The sequence below is a fragment of the Oenanthe melanoleuca genome, chromosome Z (assembly GCF_029582105.1).
Source record: "Oenanthe melanoleuca isolate GR-GAL-2019-014 chromosome Z, OMel1.0, whole genome shotgun sequence".
Taxonomy (NCBI): domain Eukaryota; kingdom Metazoa; phylum Chordata; class Aves; order Passeriformes; family Muscicapidae; genus Oenanthe; species Oenanthe melanoleuca.
Window position 1 is genome coordinate 18,297,827 of NC_079362.1, and position 15,892 is coordinate 18,313,718.

At 42.3% G+C, this 15,892-nt stretch overlaps 2 protein-coding genes across 4 annotated transcripts in view; one reads left to right on the forward strand and one right to left on the reverse strand.

Moving 5' to 3' along the window:
* PLPPR1 (phospholipid phosphatase related 1) overlaps window positions 1-12,773 on the forward strand; it is a 121,129-nt gene extending 108,356 nt beyond the window's left edge. For both annotated transcript variants that reach the window (XM_056514764.1, XM_056514765.1), the window contains exons 5-8: window positions 2,040-2,290; window positions 7,829-8,005; window positions 9,844-9,975; window positions 11,219-12,773. In XM_056514764.1, the coding sequence (XP_056370739.1) occupies window positions 2,040-2,290; window positions 7,829-8,005; window positions 9,844-9,975; window positions 11,219-11,251 (593 nt within the window). In that variant the 3' untranslated portion in view covers window positions 11,252-12,773. The remainder of the gene's footprint in view (window positions 1-2,039; window positions 2,291-7,828; window positions 8,006-9,843; window positions 9,976-11,218) is intronic.
* A 1,501-nt stretch (window positions 12,774-14,274) lies between these two features.
* On the reverse strand, window positions 14,275-15,740 carry MRPL50 (mitochondrial ribosomal protein L50). 2 transcript variants are annotated; one of them, XM_056514767.1, is made up of 2 exons: window positions 15,305-15,740; window positions 14,275-14,929 (listed from the first exon to the last, which is right to left on the reverse strand). In XM_056514767.1, the coding sequence occupies exons 1-2, from the start codon at window positions 15,391-15,393 to the stop codon at window positions 14,533-14,535; spliced, it is 486 nt and encodes a 161-aa protein (XP_056370742.1). In that variant the 5' UTR covers window positions 15,394-15,740; the 3' UTR covers window positions 14,275-14,532. The 2 variants fall into 2 exon arrangements, with proteins under 2 accessions (XP_056370742.1, XP_056370741.1); XM_056514766.1 differs by having other exon boundaries at window positions 14,275-14,932; window positions 15,305-15,726.
* Window positions 15,741-15,892: the final 152 nt, after the last annotated feature.

Sequence of the window (15,892 nt, forward strand, 5' to 3'; positions counted from 1 at the left end):
TTGTGCTGTAATTTTCACAGGGCGCAGCTTGGCACACCTGAGAGAGAGGAACTGCAGCAGCCAGAATGCACCACAGTCAGAACGTGATAAGGGTTTCAGCTGTGGCTTGCTCTGCTCTTCTCCAGAAAGGTAGCACTTTCTGTGCTACCAAATTTTAAGAAAATGCAGGTGTTAAACTTCTTTCCTTAATGGAGAGAAGTACCTTTGTATATATGCACTTCCTGAGATGGAAATAGTTTTTTGTAGCTCGTGAGCTTTTCCTGAAATGTCTTGGTTCTTGGCTTGTACTTACACGATAAAGACCATGAGCCAGACTGCCTGACACTTACATTTCCTCTAATTATTGTAAAGGCTGGGTGGTAATCCTCACTGCACTCCCAGTAATTTGCACAGCACATCAGAAAGTTGCTATTTAAAGCAAGTGGTGCCAAAAAAAATTAAATTTCGACAGGATGATGTATATAAAACTAGGTTCGTCTCTGTTATAACTTCAGCTGTTTCACCAGGCTGAAAACATCTGCCTTTTTCCTTTGAACTTGCTTGTGCATTAATTATGTACGTGAGAAGTTCCTAATGGCCATGGAAAACCATGGGTTTGAAATATTACCAGAGAGATAAAGGAGCAGTCTCTGTGCTGTCTCCTTTTAAACACACTTAGCAAGACAAATGGGAGGAAAACAGTTACACCATTGAAAAGATAGGGGCCAGTCCTGCAGCCTAAAACCAGAGGAAGGCAGCCTCCTTCTTTGGCCACCACTGGCTTTTTAAATCCATGATCAAATACCAATTCATTAATAATAAATAAAAATAAACACATATGAAGTACAGTAATGCATTCAACCTCCAGAATCATCTTACTGCTTGATGCCCCTTGCAGACCTTTGGGAAGGATGGTGAGGAGGAACAGCTCTGCAGTCCTGCAGCCCCTCCAGGCTGTTTCCCAAGGGAAGGGCTCTTCCCATCAGTACCCCAGACAGGGATCTGTGCCACAGTGACACCAAACATGTCTCTGACCAACTGGCACAGGCAAGCCCCACTCAACACTTACACAACAAAACCATTTTAGTTATAATTTTATTTTATGTTACTGTCAGTACATGCTGCATTATTTAGAGTCCATCATATTTTTTGTGTCTCAGACTAGAGCAGCCCTTTAATCTTTTTTTTTAACTCAGTATAGATAAGCAGTGAAACTGAAAATGTTACAGTCATGGTGGTGCCAGCTCTTAAGATTTTATGACAGCTTTCCTAAGATTATTTCACTGGAGCTCTAGCTCTTGGTCATATTTAAAAACATAACAATCTAAGATAATTTATAATTTAATGACTTTTGCTTACAGAGCTACAGAAGGGAGAAAGCAAAACTCATGACCCTCAATATTCCTATATCAAAAGTCAGCATTTATTTGTTCCATGTTTTTATGACGCTTTAATCAACCTTAGTGATGAGAAGGGGAAGAGGAGAGCTGATTTAATCTTTTAGAACACTTGGGTTTGGAAATTTTGCAAACCTGCTGTTCTGTAGCTTTTTGTAGGCATTACATGCATCTGGAAGACCCTCATATATTCATAGGAGCTGTAGCAGGTATTGATAACACTCAAGGGGAGTCAGCAAAGGATGGGACTTTGCAGTATTGATCAAGAGTTGCTTCACAGCCCTGGAAAAGTTCTGCTTTCAAGTGAATTACAGGATTTGCTCCTGGTGACATGAGCTGAATTGCAGTTGTCTTCCAGAGCAAAGCATTGGCTTGCTTCCAAAAGTACATGCCGAATATTGCTAGGCCAGGATTGTAAATCTGCAACATCAAGGTGGAAAATAGACAAAATCCAAAAGGTACTTAATCCTAGGTGGTTATGTTAGATAAGGGAAGTATTGTTTCTCAGCACTACACTACTCTTTCAGGTTCAGAGATCCTATTTTTTGGTCACAAATTTGTTTAAAATACATTATACCACTCTCATTATGTCTCTCCCTCTCAGTTATAGTGATGTTTTCTAAACCTGTTTGAATAATCACTGTCTGTAACCTTTCCTCACAGGAGTGTTTGCATTTGGACTTTTTGCCACTGACATCTTTGTAAACGCTGGCCAGGTGGTGACTGGGAACTTGGCTCCCTACTTCCTGACTGTGTGCAAGCCCAACTACACTGGAAACGACTGTCGGGCCCACCACCAGTTCATCAACAACGGCAACATCTGCACGGGGGATGTGGAGGTGATTGAGAAGGCCAGGAGGTCCTTTCCATCCAAACATGCTGCTTTGAGCATCTACTCAGCGTTATATGCCACGGTGGGTGCCAGTGGTGACCGCTCACTTGCATAAGAGGTTTCTCATGTGCAGCTAGATGGGGTGTTTTTCTTACGATGGATTTTTGGACACAAAGAGGGTTGTTTTAGGGGGAGATTTTTGCTTTATCAGTAGGGGAAGATCCCATTTTTTCTCCATTTTACCAATACTGGTACAAGCAAATTAAATACTCATTGCTTTTGAGGCACTGCATGTGGAGGCGTGAGGTCCTAAGCTTGTCTTTGTTGTTGATTTTCTCATTCAATCTTCTCCCTGCCCCTTTCTCATGAGCATTAAAATGAAGCTGATCCTTAAAGCTACTGGATCGCTTCATTTGTTCACAGACTATGTGTTGTTGAACATTTAAAATTCAAATTGTGCCCTTTCAGTGGGGGTCTGAACTTAGGATGAATTTTGCTTCCCTTGTTTAGGACCTGAACTCACATTGCAAGGAGGGTTCTAATAAAACTCAGTGCCAGAATTTTGTTGTTATCACAGATAAATGTACCCCAGCTGACACACTGACAGGGTGAGGCTGCCATGCAGTCAGGAAGGAAATTACAAAGTCTGATGAAACACATCAACGGCTCCTTTGTGTTCTCTGGCTAAAGTTTCTGATCCAAGACTGATCCAAGAATCTTACTAACAAAGCAGAAAACTTTGGTGGTTTTGCCATAAAGATCCAAGGACTTAACCTGTTTCTGATCTCAAAGTGCATTTACCTAGGTCTTTCTTCTCCCTAGTTTAATTCAGAGTAGTGTCAGAGTCTGTCTGTTGGTCATCAGTATGGAAAAAAAGCCTTAAAGTTATTAAAGAGGGGGTATTTACTGAGTATGTTGCCCTGTGCTTTTGATAGCAGATGAACGAAACACCATATTATTACTTTTCAAATGAAGAGTCCACCCACTGCTGTTTCAATATCCATCTGTTTGCGCTGAATGTTGTGTGACTAAATAGAGAAATAAACTGTAACTCCTTTGATCAGGATTTGTTGGGAACTGTTTGGAAAGCCTGTAACATTTTGTGCACATTATTTCTGAACAATGTGCAACCATGTGTAAAATACAGCTCACAATATACTCAACATGGTTGTAGCAGCTGTTTGCACCATGATAAACTCTTTAAGTGGAAGTTCCAAGGCCAGGCTTAGTCCTGGTTCTGTCCTAAGCTAATTACATCCTTCCATGGACTTTCCCTGCCCAGCCTCCTTTGTTTCCTAGGAAGGCAAATTTTCTATAACAGGCTGACTTCTACAGCTGAAGGGTAACACTGTTTTTCCCTCCTGAGCCTAAGCCCCAAGTAGTTCAGTGCTTCTGAGCTCTAGTTTTCCAGGATTATCTGCTATGGGCCTGCACTTGTCACATAGGAAAATGTCAGATGGAGCCAGGACATGGAACTCCTTCTGAGCCACAAGGTCATGAAATTTTGCCCTTAAAGCATTTCATTCCACAGTCCAATTTCAGTCCAGTTCTCTGCCTGAAGTCACCTTCTAGAACTCAAAAAGTTGCCACTCCTCTTTTCTTTGTCTGTCAGCTGGGAATAACTTGAGCATTGCACAAGAAATAGATTGTTCATATCCTGCTTTGCTTAATAACTGTGCTGTGCACAGTTTTTTGAGAAGTCTCTTGCTGATTCTAATATGCATTATAATGTGCTCTACTGAACATAAAACACAGGTTATTTGCTTAGTAATAGCTGTATTTTGCATAAAGCTGAAGAACTGAGCCATGGAGCAAGAAAAATAGAACAGGTACAACATGAGGAGGCTGGAGAACAGAACCAGCACAGAAATGGTTCTCATTTTATGTTTTATGACATCTGGGAATCTCTTCCTTTCACTGGACCTCAAGTACCCTGTATAGATGTCTCTGTACTCACTTTTTCATTAATCTGCTATGGAAAACACTCCTTCTGTGACTGGTTTGGCTTCGTGGTTTTTTGGTGTTTGCTTTTGGTTTTTTATAATCTCAGGTTTATATTTAATCAACTAGACTTTTCTTTGTCACCTTCTAAAGAAGCTGAGGAGAACCCAAAGCATCACTTTTGTGATCTTTGCAGGTGGAAATGAATCTTGTATGCCTAAAGTAGGGGAAAGAGAAAAGGCCTTGCAGCCCTGGCTTCCATACTTACAAAAAATAATGTCATCTAAAGAAATTTATCAGTCTCTCAGAATGAAGAGATGGAAGCCACTGTACCTAGTGCAAGCTGCTGTGCACTCACATGAATTCAAGCTCCTCTTCCAAGGAAAAATAAATGGTTAGAAAAAGAGATCACCACTCCTGGTTCCAGCATGAATCCAGCTGATGGGATGCCAATCCTGGTTTCAGCATCGATCCACCTGCTTTGGCCCAGCCCATGAGATGTCCAGTGTCCTGGGGGCACTGCTTTTTCATGGGCAGGTTTCCTCACCTCAAAGATGGGTTTCTCACTTCCTCTGTAAATTAATTATCATGTGCAGTTCATTCTTCCAGTCTTTCTGGAAAGGGGTGGAGGGCTTCAGGGGTCTTGGGTAGTTTTAATCCCACCCTAGCATAGTCTGTGCCCATTTCCTGTGCTGTGTAGTTGTTGTTTGTCACAGAAAAATGCCCTATCTCTGCCCCCCTTTCTCCAGCCAAAACATGATATTTCTCATGGCTGTGTTAATAGCAACAGTCCTTGGTTATTATCAACAATTCTTGTCTGTTATTTCCACCAGTCCTTGGTTGGTTCCACAGCCATCTGGTTATCAGTGTTTGAGACATAAACCTTTATCTTCCTACCTACTTGTCTTCTGGGAGTCATGAGCTCAAAAAGATCTCACTTTGGACCTTTGTTTAGGGGACCCCAAAAGAGTGGGTTTTAGTTCTGATGATTTTCCATCATAGACACAATATCAGTCAGTAATTTTCTGTGAAGGTTCATTTAAGAAAAATATGATAACAACCACTTGGGTTTTTATTCAAGCAGGAAGAAAAACAAGTTTCCAAGGCTGTTCATTAAAAACAGGTGCTTGTTTAATCGGGGGAGCAGACAGTGTTTCTGATACACTCGATAGGGACTTGGTCCAGGTGCAGTTTGTCAAGGCCAAAGCTTAATGAGCATTTCTCAGCTCGTTGTGCAGCCGGGGGAGGGGAGAGATGCACCACCACAATCCACCCCATGACTGAAGTCAGCCTCTCTGGATCTCTGCACCTGGACATGAACCCTCCAAGATTTGGAAATTCTGAATAGCAGAGGGCACTACAGCAAATAGTGCTGCAATCCTGATTAATTCCAGGCCTTGGCACCATGAGCAGCTGCACTGAGCATCATTGTCAAATGCTGTTACTCTTTTACTGTAGGAATCTCTGTGGTAAAAGAAAAGATTGCCCATAAAACTTCTAGGACACAGACTTTTTGCAGTATTGGTATGAAATCTTTAATTTTCTAAGAAAAATAAACTGTCACAAATTTCCTCACTTTCCACTGAAGGGGCAAGACAGATTTCTTCCACTCTACCTTTCTCATTATAGATATGTTTTAAATACATGCATATATTTGTATATATAAATTAATATATGTCTGTTTTAAACTTGTAGACAAAAAAGACTCCTTGTCTATGATTTTGTCTCTGAAAAAGATGGGAGAACAATCACATGGCATGAATGCTGCTATCACACACTGTGCATTGCTAAATGCATTGCTTGAATGTACTGATAAGATCACAGCAAAAAAGCTGAACAGGCAAATTTTATAGTTAAATCATGTGTAGCTTATTTTTAATATGTTCTAGACATGTTTTTATATTCATGTCTTTCCTCCTCTCTGGTTTCAACATTTAGAATTCTGTAAATAAATTTACTCTATGGATAGCATTGTGGGAAATCCTCAAAAACACTTGCTGTACAGAGGAAGCCAAATGTAAGTAGCTTTGACTGAGACTTTGGTCTCTTCACAAATCTCTGAAACCATGCTCTAAACGTGGGTAGACACTGTGGGAATCCTAAAAAAATATCTTGGCTTTTGGGCCTGGATGATAAAGGTCAAGCTTCAGTGATTGGGAAGTCTGATCAGAATGGAGCAGCTCTCCCAGTTTTCTGAACATGGTCAGTGACTTAGGGATGAGCTGGAGCCCACCTTCTGGGAAAACAGTTTGTCTTGTTTGAAACCCTCCTCACGAGGGTTTAACAGATTTCCCTCAGCAATCTGTTCGCATCGTTGATTACCCTCCTTGCTAAAAATACTCTTTTTACTACAAATTTACATTTTCTTGCCGAGACGTGTGAAACTCCAATTACGGATACTTCCCATCTGTGACAAAGAGAACCCTCCCACGTGGGTAACCCAGGGATCCAGCTTCTTCCCATACCTGTAAGCAAACAAGCAGGTGTGGGTTGTTCCCTGCAGCTGTCGCAGCAGGACTGCATTCCTTCTTCAGAGAGGTGATGGGTTTTCCTGTGGACCTGCAAGCAGCAGCAGTGCTTCGGTGGGGAGCAGGAAAGCAATCTGGCTCCCTATTGCTCGAGTGAATTGAGTAGAAGGAGTTCACAGGGCGAAAGGGTGGGTGGTAATTATTCACGCAGTGTCAATGATTTTACTTTTTTTTCCTTATTGTTTCCAGAGAACCTTAATGTGAGTTTTGGTGGTAAGTGCAGCTTAACCTGCCAACCAAGACTGGGGCAAGGTTGCCGCCTAGTGCTCACTGTTAGCTGTCACAAGGCATCTGCTGCAGGCAGGTTCAGGTGGAAAGAACAAAGCAAGCATGAACATCTCAAATTGTCAAAGCTTTGGTAGTCATGCGGGCTCACATACTTGTTGGCTAAAAAGGATTTTAATTAATTGCTTTGCCATCAGGGTTTAGTTTGCTTCATCTTTGTTACTTTGTGGCTCTGGAACTAACGACAGGCTTCTAACTGTGACCCACACGTTTTTACTCTCTGTCGGAATGTATTAAAAAAAAATCCCAACAAACTGCCAGAAACGTGTGGGATTCATTAAAAAATATTTGGAGAACAGTGAAACTTCATGCTCTGGAAATGCATTCTCAAGATCAACTTTGTTTCGAAAGAAACTCCCATACTGTGTGTTTCCTTTCATCTTGCAGGGGAAATTGCTGGAATAGTTTCTCTCAAGTGTTCTCTGTTCCTTAAACTTAACACTATCTAGGAAACTGGAGCAGTTAGTTCATACAGATTCTAAGCACTCCATCTTCTGCACTTTACAGTTTCTGCAGGAGTATAAGCATGAATTCCTGAGTCCTTCTGCAAACATTTAGTCATGTGCATTCAGAGTTAGTGTTTGCCACCATACGAGCTGGGACTTGCACAAAATCATTAGAGCTGAGCCTGTGCATAACTGCTCAGAAAATGTCCAGTATATAAATGCAAGAGGATATTTCACATCATTTAACAGTTTGTACTCCTAAAAGCGTTCTCTCAATTACCTGAAACGTCTTCCTCCATTTCCCAGTGCCTTTTTTTAATTTTTAAATGAATCGTGGGGTTTGATTTAGGATTTGTCCAGGTGGGAAAGATGCATTTCTGGTGGAACCCCTTTTTATTTTTGGTTCGCCTTTTCTTACAGATGTACATCACAAGCACAATTAAAACAAAGAGTAGCAGGCTAGCCAAGCCTGTGCTGTGTCTGGGAACCCTCTGTGCTGCCTTCCTCACCGGGCTAAATCGAGTGTCTGAGTATCGAAACCACTGTTCGGATGTGATCGCAGGCTTCATCCTGGGGAGTGCTGTAGCCTTGTTTCTGGTGAGTCCCATCAGTCCTTCTGTGCTCCTTTTAAAATATCACAGTTTAAAGAAAAACACAAAAAACACACAAACAAATTGTTACCACTTGTAGCCTGGAAGATCTAATTCTAGCCCCATCTAGTTAAAAGTATTATCAAAGAAAATCCTAATATGTAATCAGATTTATACTAGTTGGTAAGTCTAATTTGGTAGCATTTGTGCATTTTATATATTTCAATTATTTTAATTACTCTACATGTTGTTACTTGATCAGTTCCAGAAAATGCTGCAAAAGGTGGTGTAGATTTCAATATCAAAAGGAGAGTGTACTTGAGACTCTTTCTCTGTGTTGCCAAACCCTTCTGTGTGCCTTATATCTGGCAAAAATGTGAGGTACAGGGTGTTTCTGGGGCTTCTGTGCTGTGATCCTGGTTCTCCATTTTGTTTCAGACCACAAAAGAAGTGTAATAGAAGGCAAGGTCAGGATAAATTGCAGCTTTTAGAGTCAAGCTTAAGTTGTCGGCCCCTCAAAGCATAACCAAACGTATTCAAATGCATCAAATGCCTTTCCACAAAATCTAGGAGGAGACTCTCCAAACTCTGGGTGTAATTGGCTCTCCTGTGGGCTGCGTGGTTTAAATGTTTTGTTTGGTGATGGGTCTCTTGTTGAGGATTTACTCACACAAGCTGTCCAGGTCATTCTCACTATTACCAAGAAATGTGCCTGGTTCCATTTAATCAAAAACGCTTCAAAACTATCCACTGCATAGCAACAGACACTTTATCCCTGTAATCAGGAGGGATTAAGTTTCAAAGATCCCTTAAATCTCGATTGTCCTGTTACTGATTTTTTTTCTAGTCTGTATTTGAAAAAGCAACAACAACAGACCTTCAAGCGTCATTTATTCCTGTGCTTATTTCAGATGAAAAGACATCTACAGCCTCTGACCTGAATCTCCTTGACTTTAATGTGAATAGTTTGTCTGGTTCCCAATGGGAAGGGTAATTTAAATCTCACCCATGCTGTTTAAGAGGCATCTATCAGGCCTGGACAGTGTCTGTGCTCCCACTACCTGTTGGTGGCACTGACAGCCTGTCCCCAGCCGTATTTTGACCTTGCAGACCTTCTGGCACTCTGTAAGTGTCACAAGCTGAATTTCAGACTGGTGGAAGGGGTCTCCCCAGAGGGATACTGTCAGATCCCTGGCACGAGTCCTGCTGGCAACCTGCTTCTTGCTTGGGTCTGTGGCAGTGAAGGGGAACATCCAGCAAGGAGCTGGCTGCATGAATCACTCCACCAGCAAACCGTGACAGCTCCTGTGTACCATTTTTTCCCCCTTGTCCTCAAGCTACCCACTGCCATGCATGGCTGTTCTTACTGGCATCACCATCACCATGTGGGTAATGTCTGGTCATGCATAAGCAGGGGATTTGTAGGATAAACACTACAGTGGAGGTGCTGAAAGCATGCAGGAGTGGTGCTCAGTGGTGTCATCCACATGAGGAAGATTCAGCCATCCACATTCACTGTTTTGAAGTGGCAAAGTCAGAGTTTGAAGGGAGTACTTGGCCAGTAAAGGGCATAATTTGGGTAGTCTGTTGTTCTGGGATGATAAGGTATACATGGGGGTCTCTGCTGTGTCCAGTGTGAAGTGTAAAAAGGCTGAGAATAGTTCTTCACCAAGGCAGTCCATCATGCCCAGCTGTGTTAGTAAACACACTGCAGCCCAGGGCTGACACAGAGGATGCCTTGAACCAAACCCAGGTTAAATTCTTTCAGTTGTGCCCCACCTGGTAATTCTCCCTCTAGGCTTTTCCTGAGGACCTCACTCTGTGTTTTTTTTCTGCATTACACAGGGGATATGTGTTGTCCATAACTTTAAGGGCAGTCATGCAGCTCCTTCTAAACCGAAGCCTGAAGACCCACGAGGAATGCCACTAATGGCTTTTCCCAGGGTGGAAAGTCCTCTGGAGACACTGAGTGCACAGGTACTGTGAAGCTCTTACTCAGACCATCACCAAGCATATTTTCTGTTGTATCAGAGTAAAAAGTAGTTTTGTACCTGACTACACAGGACTCATTTCAAGCCCATTGAACAGAGTGAATCTGTATCACGGCAGAGGTTTTTTTAAGGCATTTATCCCTGAAACTGCCAAATACTGTAGATCATCTGCCCCCATATATATCCATAGCTAAAGAAGTAGGATTTCACACACCTCACAAACTTTTGCTTAGAAGAATAAAAACTGAGAGAAAAATAAAAATAATTCTGCCTGATTACATTCCAGAAAACTTCTGGGATTTGTGAAGGATTTACTCTTCCTGTGGATAAACTAGTCTGTCCTCAAAAATAATACAGAGATTAGGTTTTTTATCCGTGTTACTGTTCACTATCTTCTATAATAAGAAGAAATAATATACACTTTTCTATCTCTAAGTCATCATATTAGCATTCTTTCAAGCCCGCAAAAAATAGCTTCTGGGAACATCAATATTGATAGTGTTTCTGTTAAAACTACTAACTTTAAATGGCTTGTGTTGGTATAACTGCATCATGCCCAGCCCTTTCAAAATAGACAAGTAAATGCAACCTGCCAAGAAATTCTGGGAACAAGGATAAACTGTAGTATATGAGTTATCTGAAATACACTGGTGTAATTTATTTGGTCTTTAAATTGTATTTCCTTTATTGATGGCCTGTCACATATGATGTGTGGCAAGATCAATAGCAACTTTTGTTAAACTCTGACAAGAGGATTTTTTAAGAAAATAGGGAAAATAGTGTCTCTAATGTCCAGAAATACTTTGCTTAATTGAAGAGTCAATTTTTATTAGGCAAAGATTTACTGGAAGACTTTCTACTAAATCTGCAGAATTGTGTGCATTACATGTTCTCTCGATGGGTTTGTAGTCCAGCAAGTAAGTGCTGCTTACATATCCACATTGTGTTGTGTAGGCAGAAGGGCTGAGCAGGTGAAAATATTCATGAGCTGAGAGAAAAATTTAGTCCAGTCAGCTCTTGGACTGTGAAGTGCAGGTAGGGACTGGACTTTAGCTGTTGATGTTCACCAGAAATCAGCAAGATAATTTTCTTAAATTATAATTATTGACCGTACATCTCCACTGCAGGTTTTATGAGCGAGGGTTTTTCCCATTTGCACACTAGTAGGGTATGTCAGTGCCAGACTGTTGTATACAAACATTCATGTGTTTGCCTTTTCCTCTTTGCAGAATCACTCTGCCTCTATGACTGAAGTAACCTGAGATGGGAGATCGGCAGCTGAAGCTATTTTTTACTACCCTCCAGTAAAATATTCCAAGACACACAGTTACTAAATGTCTAACTGTGATGACCAGTATTATGTTATGTCTAGTTAGAGGCTAATGTTTTGTACTTTTTTTGTATGAGGAAGTGATGTAGCTTGCCCTGATTTTTTGTCAGCTTTAATATTATTATGCCAGACTTTAAAAGCAAAACAGAAAAATAACAAAAAAAACCCTTTTCTTGTTTAAAGTGTGCACTGAGAAACTACATCTATGGAATTGTTGATGTTGTTATGTGATATTTGTACACAATTTTTTTTCTTCTCAGTTTCAAATTTATATATCTTGGGGAAAAAAATTCACTTTTACCTTTTCTTACCATAAGAAGTGCTGAGTCAGATTCTTATGTGAGTAAACTCAGCATGGATTTGAAGTAATTGCATATATTTAATTCATATTAAAATAACAGCGATCAGGAATCTAACCTGAATGATTCTATTGACAAGAAACAAAAATCCATCCTTGATTCAGTGAGCTGCTTAAGTGTTCCCTAGGAGTTAATGGATTTCAGTTACCACCCAGTTTCCAGACTAGAAGCATGTCCTTAAACACCTCACTGAATCAAAGCCTGATTGTTCTGGTGTGGGTGATTGTGCAAGTTATTGAAGAATAACTAAAACAGCATCCTTGGTCTGCAATATAGACAGACCAGACATCAAAATTTACCGTAGTAGCTGATAGCATGTGAGCTGACTATAACATCTCCCTAGATCCTCATTCCTCCCCGAGGCCCAGCTAAAGCTCCCAGTGAAACCTGGCTTCAGGAATTGACTATGGGGATATACAGCCACCACTGCGGGGCTGAGGCTGCGCTTCAAGTTTTTATCACTTCATCATAGATTTGTGGGGTAACTAGTGACACTGGTGCAAAGGAAAAGTGACACCACTCCTTCACCAGAGCAGCATTTCTTGGCATTCAGATTGGCATAGCCAAGAAACCAGTTTTGCCACCCAAAATGTATTTTTTTCCTGAGGGGCTTTGACAAGTCAAGGGAAAAATAAAGACAGAAAGAAAGACAAGAAAGAATGAAAGTAAGAAAGAAAGGAAGGAGAGAGAAAAAAAGAAAGAAGCTGAGTCTGTAATAGCAGTCTGCATTTTTTGTTAATTCTGCCATACAGAATTTCTATCAAAACTGCTATTTTACGATTTAACAACTTTGTCTAAGCATTATAAAGACAATTAAGGATGGGTTGGGGATGGGAAGAACAACCAAAAAAAAAAGCCCATTTGCAGTGGTTAGGACTGGGCCAAAGGCTTCATTAAATGATTTTACACTGTTTCTAGGATTTTCCTGCATCTCATTCTTCTAGCATGGTGATAACTGCTGTGTGTGTCCTTTAAAGAATGGAGCCTCTGTACTTTTACTGGAATGTTTACCTCACATTTCCATGTTGATTCTTCTTGGCTTTCTTTTGTATATTTTTTCCAAAACAGAATCAAGAAAAAAATTATCAAGAAAGCAAACACGTGAGCCAGTCTTTCATTTGCCTATGACACAAAGAAAATCTGGAATGTCTGTGTCTGGTCCTGTGGTGTTTCTTCCTTCTTCTCACTCTGCTGATGTCTGCTTCTGGCTAAAGAATATAAGGATCAAACTTGGGCCATGCTTTTTGTAATCATGAGGAGCTAAGTGTTCTGGGTCCCTCACTACAGCTGTAATCAAAATTCCAAAGGGAAAAATCTGTTCTGAATCATTTTGTTAAAAAACACCCTGCCAAGCTGGCTTTTACACACTTTCTTCTGATCTTCACTACTGCTTTGGCCTAAAACAAAGAAAGATGCATGGGCAGGGATTTTATTTATTTATAATTCAATTCAACTGAAGTGACAAACTTAAAAGCCCAGGGATAAAGTGATTAAGCACCTGGAAGTTTTGCCCTTCCACAGCACAGGTGCTGTGTGCAAGACTTTGATGTCATGTCTTATTTCTGCTTTTTCAGCTTGTTACAAGCAGTTAAATGCTTGCATCTCAAACACCTATGTGTGATCCTCTTCCCTTGTGCTCCAGTCCCTGCAGCTTCCTGAAGCATGAGATCTGCACCTCTGAGGGACTGTTATGTCTGAGATCAGGGAAATGGCAGTTTGACTCAACTCAGACACAGAAAAACATGAGACAAGCTGTCGAGCTCCTTTCTTGCCTGTCCCAATTCCCAGTCCAGTTTTTCATTCTGTTCTGATCACATTACATGAGCTATCAAAGTTACATCCTGGGAGAGATACAGAAAGGAGAATGAGCACAAAGTGCAACTACAACTCAGTGTTTTCTTAGATAGTGAGGGTTAAAGATGTAACGAGGTGCAGGTATCTCTGGTTTTCATGGAAGGACATAATTTCATGAAAAAGTAACTTAATATTCATTGCTCCCAAATAGCCTTTGAAGCCAACAAGATGACAATTAGCCATTTGTCACACTGTGGTTTCCCATAAACTACAGGGGAGGGATTTGTGAACATTCAGCCTTCTATGGTGATCAGTGAAAGAGCCCCAGTTCACTCATCCCAGTTCACCCCACAGTGGAACTTGTAGGTGTACATTTACACTATTCTGTAATTCTTCAAGAGTCAAAAGGAGAAAAGAAAGTATTTCTTAAATTTCTTCAGAGCTTTTGAGAAGAAAGCAGCACTTGAGTAGTCTGCTAAGAAACTGAGCACTGTAACACACAGAAGCAGCAGTACCTGAGTGTGCTTCAGATATCTGCACACTGAAAGAAACCAGAGGAGCAAGGGTTCAGGGCATGAAGTGGTATATAACCAGGGCATTTCTGGATTATTCTCAGAAAAAAATCACACAGACTCTCAACCTCACTGAAAACAACGTTTCATAGAAAACACTTGTAAAGTACTATGCATTTCTCAGATCATTTATTTCTTAATCCTCCTGACTTCTCTGCTTGCCTCCTCTGGTTAAATGCAGACCTACATCACCAGTTAGACAGGGACAAAAACTAAGCAGATAGCCAACATGGAAGAAAAACTAACACCTTTAATTTAAAAACTTAAAAAACTTAACAGACTCTTAACACGCTCTTAACAGACATTGTAGAATTGGACAAGATGCCTCGACAGCAGCTGATTTTATAGGGCTGTTGGAGACTTCTACTGAGTGAAGAGATTTCAGTGAACCTTTATTAGTGAAATTCACAGATTTCACCCCGACGAGAGGGCTCTGCTGCTGCCCTGCAGCACAAGCCAGGCGCCACAGGGACGCTCCATGGGGGGACTCAGTGCTGCCAGACAATTTTCAGGTTCGGGGGCAGCTCTGCGGCCGCGAGTTCATCGATCTTGCTCCCGTCCTTCACGGGGGTGCTATAGAAGCCCAGGACGTCTCCGGCACAGCGCATCTGGTGCAGCTGGGAGTTGGGGACAGCGTGTCCCAGCTCTGCTGCCAGCCGGGCCAGCAGGCGATGTTTCAGCCTGTTCTCCTGCAGGGGAGTCTGCTGCCAGTCCTCGGGAAGAGAGGGCCCAAAGACCTCCCTGACGTGGGACTCGAGGCAGCTCTGCAGGCCCTCGGGAGGGCGGTAACTCCGGCTGCGTGGCAGGGGACAGATCAGACTGGGCTCGCTCCTCTCCTCCTTCTCAGGAACTGCTCCATCTGCTTCCACTTCTCTTTCCTCCTTCCTGCTGGCAACAGAACAGAATCATTTTCAGCCTCTGGGTTACCCAAGACAGAGCATTTTTGTATTTGTGGTGTTTTAAACCAGACTCAATTCAGACACTTCACACATCCCATGGACTCGTCAGGTCTGTTATCCAGAAATGCACAGGCTTTCCCCAAGTGCTGCTCCCCACACAGGCTGCCTCTGCAGAGCAATCACCCACCCACCTTATATCACTGATCTGAGTAAAAACCGTTTTAGCAAGACAAATCCTGAGGGACTTGTTCAGGGGGTTTCGGGCTAAGTGACCTCCAGAGAGCTATGGCCCGGTGAAGGCCCAGCCCCAGGATGCGGAGAAGGCCAGAAGCCACCCCCCAACCCCGTGCCCTGCGGGTACCTGCGGCCGCCCCAGAACGCTCTGAGCCCCGCGGGGCCGAGCCCTGTCCTCCGCCGTGCCGCCATCCGCAGCGCCTGCACCGCCGCCATGCTGGAGGGGCTGCCAAGCGCCTTCTCGCGGCCACCGAGGATGACGTATTTCCTGCTGCGCCTCGCAAAGCCTCGTGGGAAATGTAGTCCGTCCCCTCAGGCCAGTCCCCTCGCTGGTAAACGGAACGCGTGAAAATTTCCTTAGGAAAAGCCGTTCTTTGATGCTTGGTCTTTGTGGGCTTTCAAGCCTTCTGGACTGGAAGGGAGATTTTGTCCGTGTAACAGAAAGTAGTTACAAGCAAATTACTTGTTGGCTGAATGCCTTTTTAAGGTTAAGGTCTTGACAGGCTTCAGTGACCTCAGACTTAGGCGGGGTTGGCAAGGCTTGGGAGCACAAATGTACCACTGATGGAGGACACAAAGAATGCAGAATTGATGAGCACAAGGACATTTGGCAGAACCCCCAAGACAAGGCACAAACTAACAAAGCCAATTGTGCTGAATCAGCCCTGGCTGGGTAAAAGATGATTGCAGAAGGGGCAGATCAAGGCCATCGACT

Coding starts and splice junctions, on each gene's coding strand:
- MRPL50 (XM_056514766.1), bottom strand. CDS start 15,393: ATGGCGGCGGTGCAGGCGCTGCGGATGGCGGCACGGCGGAGGACAGGG. Junction 14,933..15,304: donor GCGTTCTGGGGCGGCCGCAG/GTACCCGCAGGG, acceptor TTCTGTTGCCAG/CAGGAAGGAGGAAAGAGAAG.